Source organism: Nanorana parkeri, unplaced genomic scaffold, assembly GCF_000935625.1.
Source record: "Nanorana parkeri isolate BGI_ZX_2015 unplaced genomic scaffold, ASM93562v1 scaffold233, whole genome shotgun sequence".
Classification (NCBI taxonomy): Eukaryota; Metazoa; Chordata; class Amphibia; order Anura; family Dicroglossidae; genus Nanorana; species Nanorana parkeri.
Window position 1 is genome coordinate 25,724 of NW_017306501.1, and position 13,983 is coordinate 39,706.

Below are 13,983 nucleotides of genomic sequence, written 5' to 3' on the forward strand. Positions count from 1 at the left end.
TCTTGTCGCCAGCTCCTTCACTTTGCAGAGGTGACCTGCTGTCACTTTGTGTCTAACAGTCATGGGCTCCATGGGTTTGAATGCATTGAGGACGATTATGAAAGGGTTAAGTGAAGGCCCCGGCTTTGACAGAGTGCTGAATAAGGTATGACGATTTGCGTTGGTGGTTATTATATATACCATACGATCTGAGCGTTGTACAATCTGTCCAGTCTTCTTTGGATGTGTGGGTGATACGAGGACAAGCCTAAGCAATCCATTTAAAGTGACACTAAACTCAGGTAAATCTTAAAGATGCATTCAATACTTTACTTTACTTTTGCATCTCTCGGCTGTAGATCCCTAGGTCATCTCTGAATTGGTGCTGACACTGTCCTTCCTTCTGGAGGGTGGCTACTTTTGTTCCCCATGGTCCCTGTGTGTGTTGTAAAGTAGTCACCACTCCAAGCTCGCTCCTGTGATGGACTATTACACTATTTCATGTTTAGTGTACTAATTTGTATTGAGATTATAGTCCATCAAAGGAGAGAGCTTGGAGTGGTGACTACTTTACAACACGTAAGGACATGGGGAACAAAAGTAGTCACCCTCCAGAAGGAAGGGCAGTGTCAGTATGATTTGAGAGTCTACAGCTGAGTGGTACACAAATAAGATACATTTTTGTTAATAGTTAAGGTACTTAAATGTATTTTTAATATTTAACTCCTGAGTTTAGTGTCACTTTAATTTCTATCCAGTTGCGCACAGCCTAACACTGCATAGTTGTTTGTAGACCTAAAGAGATTGTGCAATCAGATCGTATAGTGCAGTGGTGGCGAACCTTGGCACTCCAGCTGTTTTGGAACTACAAGTCCCATGAGTCATTGCAAGGCTCTGACAGCCACAGACATAACTCCCAGAGGCAGATGCATGTTGGGATTTGTAGTTTTGGAACAGCTGGAGTGCCAAGGTTCGCCACCACTGGTATAGTGTATCTGGTCAGCTTTAACCATACGTAGGGCTAATGTAAAAAAAAAAAGAAAAATGAGCAGAGGACAATAGGATGTATTCTCTGAATAGAAGTCTTCCTCAATAGACACCCCTCTAAGGAATTGCCGCTACAAAGCAACCCCATCTCTCCTCAAAATCTCTGCGACATGGATATGTGGTTTAGATGACGACACCTTCTTACGGATGGTTTTGTGTGTGTTAAAACCTCATTCTATAACCTATAACCCATCCTGCAAGGTTTTTTTGGTTCTTACCTGCTGAAGCAAGTTAAACTTGCCTATGTCCCTTGCCACCACCATTTCTGTGTGCAGAGGACTGCGAATTCAGTGCTGCAAAGTCCCCCAATACTGCGGGTCCTCTACTGCCATCCCATGATGATGTCTGCTCTTCTGGATGCTGGTAGAACCTTGCCACTGGCTAACCAATAGGAAGTGTCCACATCACGCAGGCAGTGGTGTGGACACCTGAAGAGGGACCCCACCAGATGTAAACAAAGGAGAGAAGACTTGGTACTGAAGGATCATGTGACCGCGTCTTTAGCTAAATAGAATGGGCATTTAGATATTTGCTCCGGTGATCAGTTAGAGGGGATTGAAATGATCTTGGAGATGGGCTTTAACAAATCCATTTATAGTAATCTACTGTCAGGCAAGTATATTGGTGAATCCGCAGTGGCCTCCCCTAACCTAAGGGAGGGGACATCCAAAATTTAGATTTTTTTTACAGAACAGAAATATTGCGCAAATCCAATGAGGGCATCTGGTATGATGAAGGACTAGGAATGCACTGATACCGGTACTAGTATCGGTATGGGTGCTGATACTGAGTATTTGGGGGAGTACTCCTACTTGTCCAAGTACTCTGATACTTACCCCCGATACTGGAAATTCCGGTCAGAGAAAGATTTCCACTGACCGGAAGTGCTGTGAAGGGACATAGAGCTGCCTTTCTGCCAATCAGGTAACTCGGTGGTGTGAAATGATTTGCTGTCCGGCTTCCTGATTGGCCGGGAAGCCAGCTCTGTGCTGATTGGCTGGGAAGCTGGCTTTCCAGCCAATCAGCATCGAGCCAGCTTCATGGCCAATCAGAAAGCCAGGCGGCGGGTAATGACCTGCGTCCTGGCTTCCTGATTGGCTAGGAAGCCGGCTTCCCGGCCAATCAACATCGAGCCAGCCAAACAGCAGCCTCAATGCTAATTGGCTGGGAAGCCGGCTTCCTGGCCAATCAGCATAGAGCTGGCTTCCCAGGCAATCAAGAAACCGGACGGCCATCCAGCTTCCTGATTGCCCGAGAAGCCAGCTCAATGCTAGTGGAAGTACCGGTATCGGTACTCAGTATCCGCGAGTACCGGAAGTGGGCGCTTGTAATATGAATGGGGTAGCCTGATGTGAAAGGAAAGGACTCTTAATGGGAAAGGGTACACTGATGAAAAAGGGGGCTCCGTCGTGAAACAGGGAATCCTGATGTGCAGGGGGGATACTGATGTGAAAGGGACAACCACATTTTCCTGTTTTTGCATGGGGTACCCCCTTAAAGATAAGATAAGGCTCTGGTAAAGATTCCGGAGGAGCCACATGCAATTTTTACATTTTAAACCGAGGTGCCTTGAGATTTGCATACTTTTAAAGGGTACCATGACTGCAAAAAACGGTTGAGAAACTCTGTCCTCGAGTACCCTCTAGCATTATAACGTGAAACAATCACCAGTTTAGATCAACTATGTTAATGTTCAGTAATGAAAAATGTGATCTAGTTAGTGCCTTCACTGAAGGATTATTTCCCAACTACAGTCACTATCCACTGCTGCCAGTTACAAGGCACTCTTCCCTCAGAGCTCTTCCTCTAATTCAGTGGTTCTCAACCTGTGGGTCGGGACCCCCTCGGGGGTCGAATGACGATTTGCCAGGAGTCGCCTAGTGGCTCTCGGCCGCCGGGAGAGAAACACTTTCTCCCGGAAAGGTCGGGACCTTTCTCTGCTGTTTTTTTTTTTTTAAATCTGGGGCCGCCGTAAGTCAGAAAAAAAAAACAACCCATCATAGGAATGCATAGCTAGATTCCTATTGGCTATTTCACTGTGCAAAAGCCTATAGCAAACTAGCTATTGCGCCCGCCCTCTACTGCTGCCAATCAGCAGAGGGGGACCTGAAGTTCTCCATCATGTCCCCTTTTAGTGATTGACAGCAGCAGAGGGCGGGTGCAATATGTATGTATTCAAGCAAAAAAATATGTAAAACACACCTCTTGCTATGCATTCCATTTTCCCGGTCCGCAGCTGCAGAGATCGGGAAATGTCTCAGTGCCTGTGATTGGCACTGCGCACTGTCAGCTTCCTGGCGGGCTCGGCGCGTGGAGCTGCGAACACGCCCGAGCCCATCCCTATCAGTGACAGTACTGCGGAGTATGTACAGTACCTCATACGTTATATAGCCACACACTTTAAATCCAATTCTTCTAGTTCCAGCTGCAAAGCCCGGTCCTGTCTTTGCCTATAGCAGTGGTTCTCAACCTGTGGGTCACTGTGCAAGGTGAGAGTCCTCCTCAGCTCTCTCCTAGCGCAGCAGTGTCAGTTCTCCCGCCACCCCTCCAGATGTCGCTGCAGCAGCCGCGTCATCCCTAAATTTTATCTTTGGGGGTCACCACAACTTGGCAAATGTTACCAAGGGGTCCCGGCCCTAGAAAGGTTGAGAACCACTGCTCTAATTGCTTGTCTCCAGGGTAGTTTAATACCAACATACCACGATTGAACAAACCTTTCCACATCAAACAAGGCATATCAAATTATTCTTTGCTTGCCCATGATTTCAGCTGTTGACTGGCATAGACAGGCAAAGAGTGACTCGAGAAAGAATATGCCTAGAAAGAGTGGAATGATTTTCCTTTACCGCTCCAAGCTCACTCCTGTGATGGACTACAAACTCACTACAAATTAGTAAACTAAACATGAGATTGTAGTAGGGCTGCAACAACTAATCGACATAATCGATTATAATCGATGATTGAAAAAGTTGTCAACTTTTTCAATCATCGATTAATCGGCCTCTGATTAGTTGGCCCTGTTCACGGCTCCACACAAGCTGCGCGCCGCCACCTCTTCCCCACCTCACGCCCAGCAATACATTATACAGTGGTGCAATGCCGAATACCGCTAGCTATAGAGCAATAGTACATTATATAGCGCAATGCAGAATACCGTCAGCTATAATGTACTATTGCTGGGATTTGTTGTATTCCTCTATAGCTGGTGGTATTCTGCATTGTGCTGTATAATGTACTATTGCTAGGTTTTGGAGTCCTCTATAGCCAGTGCCATTCTGCATTCATTGCTGTATAATTTTACACTTTTAATTTCACTATATTGCACACCACACTTTCTTTTTTACTTCCACCTCTCCAAGCTTGCTCTTGTGATGGACTACAATCTCAATAAAAAAATAGTAGTCCCATCACTGGAGCCATTTTTTAAAATGTATTTTATTTTTTAACCGATCTTAATAATCGGCTAACTAATCGATTTTGAGAATAATCGTTAGCTGCAGCTCTAGATTGTAGTCCATCATGGGAGTGATCTTGGAGCGGTGGCTACTTTACAACATACAGGGACCATGGGGAACAAAAGTAGTCACCCTCCAGGAGGAAGAACAGTGTTAGCACCAATTCAGAGATGATTTGAGGATTTTGTTCTCCCTGACACTCCGGGTTATGAGCGGTCCCTCGGCATCCTTGCATACGATGCACGACTATCCTGAAGTCCTGCATTGTATGTGGAGGAGGCAAGTGTGCAACAGAGAGGAGGAGCGAGGAATCAGGTAAGTGTTGCTCCATATTCCTTTACCCCTAGAATTAACGCATTAACCCCTGCAGTGTGAGGGAGGATTTTTTTTTCCAGCTTGGAGTTCAGCTTTAAACTAACAAATGCACTATAGTTTTATAACTGTTTTAATTTTCCAGCTGCAACTTATATCTGCAAGTCCTGGAAAGCTGGTTTGTGAAATGAAAGTTGACGAGGATCACACAAACCGTGGTGGTACATTACATGGAGGCCTAACTGCTACCTTGGTTGATGTAGTTTCCACAGTTGCCCTGTTAAACACAGACAGAGGAGCTCCAGGTGTTAGTGTGGACATGAATATTACGTATGTATATGCTTTTGTCATTTCTTTTTTTAGATTTGATTTAAAAAATGTTATATTAATACAAAGACAACCCTATAAAAAAAAAAAAAACCACAAAAAATGAACATGTCATTTACAGCTCAAAACAGCCATTAACCATTCTGTCTCAACAAACAGCAAAGCAGGTTAAAGATCAGAGGTGCTCCGATAGCGGTTTTTCGATTTTTTTTCTTTCGGTACTTGCCAATACAGAGTACCGATACTGGTACTTCTAGCATGGAGCCGGCTTCCCAAGCAATCAGGAAGCCGAGCGGTGTGCCATTACCCGCCGCTCGACTTCTTGATTGCCCGGGAAGCTGCCTACATGCTCTTTGACCGGCTCGTTACTGATTGGCCAGGAAGCCGGCTTCCCAGCCAATCTGCATGGAGCCGGCTTCATGTCCCAGAATACAGATACGCGGGTCCAGAGTCAAGTCAGGGAAGTACCTATGACCCTATTACTGGTATCAATCGCCTCTGCCCAATATCTTTTTAGCTTAAGACACTGCCATAGCAGATGTATCAAACTGCTATGGGGTCAGTCGCATTTACCACAACCCTAAATGAGGACGAAGGCCAATGTTACAAAGAAACTTGGTGGTACAATACATTCGGTGTCGATTAAAAAGCTGTGCCATCCCACACGCACGCACTCCATGAGTGGTGTGCAGTACACAAAATAAGGCGCATGCCTTTTGATATGTGCGACAGCCCCACTACATTACATGCGACTACAGAGTATTAGTTGAGAGAGCATATGCATATCTACCCACTGCGCATGTTCTAAAGAAACGGAATGTGAATGCATACGATGGGACTAGGTGGATGACCGGACGTGTCTGTATTATGTTTCTCTGTGTTCTTGTATTTTTGTACTTTGTATATTGCAAAATTGAAATAAAATCGTATTATTTAAAAAAAAAGCTGTGCCATCCGATGAGAGGGCGATAGTGATGCTTGTAGAATGGCTCAAATCCTTCTCCCATTTTTGCTCACAGGGAAGCAGATATAAACACAGGAATTTATCCAGCAACTGGAAATAAATTGTAGACATGGGACTTAAATTGTAAAAAAAAAACTAATTTTTTTATTCCAGGTTTTTATATTATATATTTTTTTATTGGAGTATATTACTAGGAAGCAAACAGCTCCCGCAACGCATTTGTCTGGATTTTAGGTTTCAATCTTTTTGTTTTGTTCCCACGCCTTTAGGTCAGGTCAAAATGCTTTAGATGCTGTTTCCTGATCAAACCCTTATCTAGCTTTGATCAGTTATGTCTATAGATACTTTGAAGGATACCTATACTCACCACATGTCATATTAAATGCTATTGGCATGTTAGTGCAGGTACCAGGAGGTGCTTTTTGCTCTAGAATGCAGTTAGTGACTTCTCATTTGTTCTTTGATCTTACTCCTTCCTACCTCTGGTGGTGGGTTTCTATTGGTCAATGTTGAAGCCCATCGCATTAATGTACCAGTAGTGAAGGGAGAGGATGCATCCAAGTGCCAATGATAAAGACCATGTTTGCATGTCTCAGATCTATGGATTTCGGTTCTGTTGGATAACAGAAGGTATGTGCATGAACCATTGGGTACACATTACATGCTAATGCCAGCTTACATTGAATTCTGAGTACAGATTCACTTTCAAGAGAACTTTTGGGCTGCCCAAAAATGTAAACTGACACTTGACTTCAAAGAGCAGGCTCCTGTGGGACTCCGGAGACCCTGCCTCGCTTGCTTCCTACAGATATAAAGAACTAAATATCTGCTTCAGCCATGAGATGGTGCTGTGCCTATAGCAAGCATATGATCTTCAGAAGCATTTGGAAAAAATGAAATGTTCTAGAGATGCTGGAATTCAGTTCTACTTGCTTCATTTCCCCAGCAAGAAACACTGACTTGTGTTGAAAATGTATTATTAGTTGTCCAGTTAGGAGAGGTAGTTTCTATGTAGAGAACTTGGGCAGCAGGTACAGAACATTTCTACTACAACATATTTCCACATGTTCCCAGCATATTCATGCAATGCAAAAATGTAGTACATCCCACACACAAGTCTGTATTAAAAGCTCTCTCTCTCTCTCTCTTTATTATATAAGCATGGCAGTAAAAAAAGCTTCCATTTCACTTAGCAACCTTTTGTAGCTTGATAAAGGGCTACACATGGTCCAAAACATACCTACGAAATAAAGCGAAAGAGCTTTAAATACAGACCAAGACCTTTGTGCGTGTGTACAACATACTGTATTTGCAAGCTTAAAGTTCCTCCAAGTTGTCAAAGGAGGTTTCATCCTGGCACCAGGCAGTGGAAAAGATGTGTGCTCCTGAAGTACAAGTCCTATTTATGCAATACATTGCTTTTTATTGTATCTAGAGCTGTTCTTTAATACAACCATCTACAACTCTGCCCCAGCTACATCAACAGCCTTGTCTCAAAATATCACCCCAGCCGTTCACTCCGCTCCTCCAAAGACCTCCTGCTCTCTAGTTCCCTGAACACTTTCTCCATGCTCACCTCCAGGACTTCTCCAGAACCTCTCCCATCCTCTGGAACACTCTACCCCAACCTATGTGGATTTCTCCTGCTCTATCTGCCTTCAGACGATCCCTGAAAACTCATCACACCTCTACCTAACTACTTAAACTTTACCTTCTCAATGAAATCCTCCCCACACAGTTATTACCTTTTGTATCACTTTGCCTTCCCTTTAAATTGTAAACTCTCCTGAGCAGAGCCCTCTTAACCTTTTTATCCTGAAGTGTATTATAACTGTACTGTCTCCCTGTATATTGTAAAGTGCTGTACAAACTGTTGGCGTTATATAAATCCTGTATAATAATAGTAGATAGGCCCCGAAGTCTAAGGTCTGAATGATCAATTGTGAAGATATTCATAACACCTAATCCATACTTAATCACATACAATTGTCATGGTATATTTTAGGTACTGTACTGATGTACCTACAGCTAATAGGAATCTTATATTTTTGTTTTTAAGGTATATGAATGCTGCTAAAATTGGGGAATCGGTACTCATCACCGCACAGATTCTGAAGCAAGGAAGAAGCTTGGCCTTTGCAACTGTAGATTTAGTAAATAAAGAAACTGGAAAAATAATAGCACAAGGAAGACATACAAAACATCTAGGGCAATAGAAGTTTAATGGAGTAATATGTTTGTGCTTTGATGGAAGATTTTGTAACCTTTCTAAGTTAGGGGATAGGAATTACTACTAAGAGTAGCATGCATGTCTGTGGACTGAATAAAAAGCCTTTGATCAAAACGTACAACTGGCTCAATGCATTTATTCAGATAGCTAATTAGCCATTAGGATTTTTGATGCACATAACTGGCTGTTAGTTTACATTTAATTATGAAATAAGTGTAACACATTTATCACTTACAAAAATCCAAAATAGTATAATTTCATGGACAAAATGACCAAAGGTTTCGGACAGAAAATGAAATTTCGAGCCTTGCTATTGGCTGTGACCTTACTTTTGTTCACAATGTATTTTTTCCAGTTTTACTAAATCAACTACCAAGTCTGAAAAGTTATACAATTAAATGAATATGGTAGTATTTAACATAAAAACGTAGTGCTAAAGGAATACAATTAAAGCCGTTTTTATAGGTGTGTGTGTGTGTGTGTGTGTGTTAAATAGATATTGAAATGCAAAAATAGCTTGGTTATGATATAAATGACCATTTTGGTCTTCATCAACCTGAATGAAACTAGATACTTGCGAGCTTATTTTAAGACTACGGAGGCACATACCGTTATTTATTTTTCCAGTACTCGCCAATACCGATACCAGAAGTCCCATGAAGGAAGCCGAGCAGCTTGTAATGCCTTGCCGCCTGGCTTCCTGGTGAGCCGGGAAGCCATCTCCATGCTCTCTCGTCATCAGGTAGCGAGGAAGCATGGAGTCAGCTCATGGCCAATCAGGAAGCCGGGGGGCGGGTAATGATTTGCCGCCCGGCTTCCTGATTGGCTAGCTTCCCGACCAATCAAGAAGCCAGGCAGCAAGTCATTACACGCCGCCCAGCTTCCTGATTGGCCGGGAAGCCAGCTCCCTGGTGATGAGCAAGCGTTGAGCCAGCTTCTCGGCTAATCAGGAAGAAGCCGGGAGTCGTGTAATGACTTGCTGCCCGGCTTCCTGATATTGGAAGTTCCGGTATCTGGAGCATTTGGGTGAGTACGAGTACTCGGCCAAATGCTCGATATTGGCACTGATACTAATATTGGTATCGGTGCATCCCTAGTTAAGACAATCTGCCTATCAGCTTGAATAAGAGCAGCATGTACAGCAAGCATTTCTAAGCTTTTATCAAGCTCCTGCATGACCTCTTACTGTATATCAGATACAGGAAGTGAAAGGAAATCTCCCCGACGGGACACATAGAGCGAAAAAGGGATTCTAACCATTCTATACTGGTACCTTTTAAAAGCTTGCCAAAAAAGTGAATCAACAACAGCTACACGTTGGACAGAATTAGAATAGTTCTTAGTTTCACACTGAAAGGATGCAGCAATCATCAGCTGAATGAAGCTGCAATTGTAAATGTAAACAATGAGTAAGCCTGAAAAAGCTTTCTTGCGCAATGCTAAAATCCTGCAAAGTTAACCCCCCAACTTCTCTACAATAATAATCAATAGGTATTTGCACAGATTGTATCCCCCCAGTATAGATTCCACAATGCCTGCTGCCCTGTCATGGTTTCTCTGCATGCAGCTTGGCATGTGTGCCAGTGTGAGGGCACGGATCTGCTATATAAAAAATATGGTTAGCCCTGATAGCTTGCTGGGTGGACTGCTTTTACTCTCTTTGGCAGATCCCCATCCTCACCTTAGCACAAGACAGGCTGTGAATACCAAACAATCGACGGAGAAGAGGCTGCAGCAGACCTAGAAAGGAGTAGAGTTACCTATAAGTCTTATAGTGACAAAGGAGAGGGGTGTTGTAAGCTTTTGCTTAAAACTTGACAACAGCTAAGGGCTCACGGACAAGGGTGCCTAGGGCTGTGCAACATTAAATTTGGGTCTATTTCCCTGACCAGAAGTCACAGGTGCAACATACAGCCACCCATAGATATTAATGGCTGTATGCAGGTGTATGCCAGACATGCATGCTCACGGATCTAAAACCCAAAGGTAGATTGCACTGGAGGTTGTACATCTGTGCACATGCACGTGTTTATGCAACTACAGGAGCATATCCGCATACAGGTATGGATCCCTATGGGCAGCTGTAAAGATCCCAGGGGGGGAAATGCACTCAAATTTCACATTGCACAGCGCCCTAATCATTTTTATTATTTCCACCAGGCATACCACCTGAGACCCAGACTATGCAGACAGTATGGCAACTTGCTGACTCAACTAGATCCACAGGTAGTTTCAACTTACCAAGAAGACTCAGAGTGATTGTAGTTTATTCCTGCTTGGCATATTACAGAGGATGTGCTCTGGGAATTCTTAGCAGTGAAAAAGCATTTCAGGATCATAACTCTTCTGACTCTCCAAAGCAGGGGTGTCAAACTCAATTTAATCGTGGGCCGCATCAGCATTATGGCTGCCCTCAAAGGGCCTGTAAGACTATATAAATGTATCTACGGTAATCTTTATCATAATTGCCCCTGCATTCGATTATCACTGATTTTACTAATAACTTAATACCTAGATCTGAAAGTAGAAGTCTAGGAAATGGCGTGGTGGGCCGGATTCGGCCCCTGGGCCTTGAGTTTGACACATGTGCTCTAAAGGGGCCTCTTCACACATCAAAAGTTAAAAGTAACTAGTGTAATATGCTAATGATATGGAGGACGGAACTCGGCTGCGGAGTCACGTTTAATCTCACGTGCTCTGGCCAAGGAGTACGCGATGGCAAGTAAATACTGGCCAAACAATCTCAGTGCATCATAGTACCGCCTCCTAGTACTACTCTGACTACACTTTAAGAAATATAAGTAGAACAAAAGAAAGACTCAGGTCTCTGCTATACGTTTGCTATGGTTCCCAATTAGGCAGTTCAATATGTTAATTGCACATATATCTGTGTATGGTGAAATATATGGGAGCAGTATTGATTGAGGTAGGATAGTGTTTGATATGTTACGTCACATACAAGAAGATGAGCAGGTTACTTCTATGGAATCAATTGAATACAGCACTCATTGATATAAGATATCACTTCACATCAAGCATGTTGGGGAAACACAGTATGTGTTTCTCTTAGGGTAATCCGTGTGTGTCCAGCAGGTGGCGACAGAGTACGCCCATTCAGTATAGACAGTTCAATCCACGTAATGTAGGCAATACATTGTAACCCCAATGGCCAGCTGAGCCAGACGGGTGAATATTTGCTGTTAGGTGGTTTCCAAAGGGAAGCTGTAATGTTGTAGCGAGATAGGCGGTCTGTGGAGGGCTTTGGGAACCCTTGTCAGGCAGGTTGGATCCGCGGGATAGAAGTGGCGGTGTGAGGCATACGTCAGGCCTTCACCCCGGGTTTGTTGGAACGCCAGACTTTTGTGGGGCCGCTGCTTATGACACGGCGGGGGGAGTTCTCGAGCGGAGCTACCGCTCGAGTCCGTGACGCTGGCCGGGTCTGCGGGAGATGTTACAACTAGCTTGGGGAAGCTCAGAATGTCTAACAGGCAGGTCTAAATAGCACACAATCAGAGGGCACCACATACAACATGAAATAATAAACAGACTGCTGTGTGATATTTATGGTGCCACCGGGAATAGGAAGTGAAATCTCCCTAGTGGGAATACAGATAGCAGTAAATACCTGACAAAAGGTTCTAACCCTTCTCCAGAGGTGCGTGCCTACATTATCCCTCACTTCCTGGGAATGGATACGAAGCTTGGTCGAGGCTGGAGGGTTGGGAGGCGGCAGAGCCCGTGGTGTTGTGCCCCCTGGGGGTGGCGTCCCAGGGGTGCTCAGAAAGTCACTTGGGTGTGGGAACCCACATGACTCACTGTGCACTTGATCACACACCACCTTGCAATTTCTGCTCTTGGACAGGCCTTATGGCTAGTCCGGGGCAATTTTATAGCACCCGGCCCCTAGGGCCTGTCAGCGTGGTGCACTGGCACTATTCCTTTATTTATTGCACCTCATGCACGATTGGCACATTTTTGTGTTTTTAAATTTGACCCACAGAGTGCTAGGGTGAAGGTACCTTCGGGGCCTATTCCCGATGCAGGGGAGGAGGTTCTGTGCCCTAATATAGGGTTCTCTGCCTCCTCCCGAACCAGGGAGTCTCTCTTCGGGAGAGCTCCCTACCTAGTACTTGGTGGGACCTGTTTCGGCAGGTCCCCAAAGGATCGGGGTCCGCCAGTCTCCGGGCTGGTGGACCAAAGTATCTCAACCCCTGTCAGGAGCCTTGCGCCCCGGGGGTTCGGGAATTCGAGGTCCCTTCTTTATTGAAGGACCAAGCACCCTTGTGCACGTTTTTGTGTGCTGTGATTTCACGGTTCACTTTTTTTGTTCACTGGGGGAAGTTTGTTTTATGATGCACGTCCACGGGCTCTTAAAATTATTTTTTTTTTTAAATCCCTCACTTCCTGTGTCAGTGACATGGGACAGGAAGTGAGAGGAAAACAAACCAATTGTAACACATCTATTAGAATCATACAGAGATTATGTAACCTCTCCGATATACAGATGAAACTCGAATAATTAGAATATCGTGCAAAGTTCATTTATTTCACTAATGCAACTTAAAAGGTGAAACTAATATATGAGAGAGACTCATTACTTGCAAAGCAAGATAGTTCAAGCCGTGATTTGTCATAATTGTGATGATTATGGCTTACAGCTCATGAAAACCCCAAGAACCCCAAATCCACAATCTCAGAAAATGAGAATATTACATGCAATCAATAAAACAAGGTTTGTACATAGAACAATATCGGACCTCTGAAAAGTACAAGCATGCATATGTACTCAGTACTTGGTTTGGGCCCCTTTTGCAGCACTTACTGCAATTACTTTTGCACGATATTCTAATTATTCGAGTTTCACCTGTATCTGATGAAAAAAACAATGGGGGGAATTTATCAAAACTGGAGCAGTTAGAATCTGGAGCAGTTGCCCATGCCAACCAATCAGCTTCTTTCTTCAGCTTGCTCAGGTAGGATTTGAAAATGAGGCAGAGAAGCTGATTGAAGTGCAAATCTCCAGATTTTGTCTGCTCCAGTTTTGATAAATCCCCCCCAATGTGTGTGGAGTTGATATTTAAAGGTGCACTTGTCCTTTAACGCTGATGGCTATGTTAAAGCTAACCTATGTACACCCTTCTTCCTGCTGTCCTATCACCTATACCCAGTGGCGTAACAATCACCATAGCAACCCAGGCGGCCGCTATGGGGCCCGGGGCACGGCGGGGCCCCGCCAGGACATCTCCCTGATGCCATGCGGGCCGCCTGGGTCGCTATAGCTATGGCATCTTGCTCGGACAGCCAGGCTGCTGGCTGTCACTGGCGGCTGTGAGGAGGAACGCTCCGTTCCTTTTCACAGCCGCTGCTGAGTTGGTGACAACTAGCAGCTTCGCAGGAGGTGGCTGGGCCCGTCATCGGCGGCGATCCAGGAGGCGTGGCCCAGTGACGGAGGAGTCGATCTTGGAGGAGAAGGAGGCGGACAGAGGATCAGGGCTGACAGGTAAGAGGGCTTGACCGCCCACCTGAGACCCTGCAGAGCCTACCAGAGTCTATGGTGGGCTCTGCAGGGTCACCCTTAGGTGGGCTGTTTGGGTTATCAGGTGGGCGTAACTAGAAATCACAGGGCCCCATACAAAATTTTGCTATGGGGCCCTGTGATTTCTAGTTAC

General features: G+C 44.6%; 1 protein-coding gene across 1 annotated transcript; it reads left to right on the top strand.

Annotated features, from left to right (window-relative positions):
* Positions 1-19: 19 nt before the first annotated feature.
* Positions 20-8,365, top strand: ACOT13 (acyl-CoA thioesterase 13). Its single transcript, XM_018556301.1, has 3 exons — positions 20-145; positions 4,939-5,123; positions 8,144-8,365. The coding sequence occupies exons 1-3, from the start codon at positions 62-64 to the stop codon at positions 8,298-8,300; spliced, it is 426 nt and encodes a 141-aa protein (XP_018411803.1). The 5' UTR covers positions 20-61; the 3' UTR covers positions 8,301-8,365.
* The last annotated feature ends 5,618 nt before the right edge of the window (positions 8,366-13,983 follow it).

Coding starts and splice junctions, on each gene's coding strand:
- ACOT13 (XM_018556301.1), top strand. CDS start 62: ATGGGCTCCATGGGTTTGAATGCATTGAGGACGATTATGAAAGGGTTA. Junction 146..4,938: donor TTGACAGAGTGCTGAATAAG/GTATGACGATTT, acceptor TTAATTTTCCAG/CTGCAACTTATATCTGCAAG. Junction 5,124..8,143: donor AGTGTGGACATGAATATTAC/GTATGTATATGC, acceptor TTTGTTTTTAAG/GTATATGAATGCTGCTAAAA.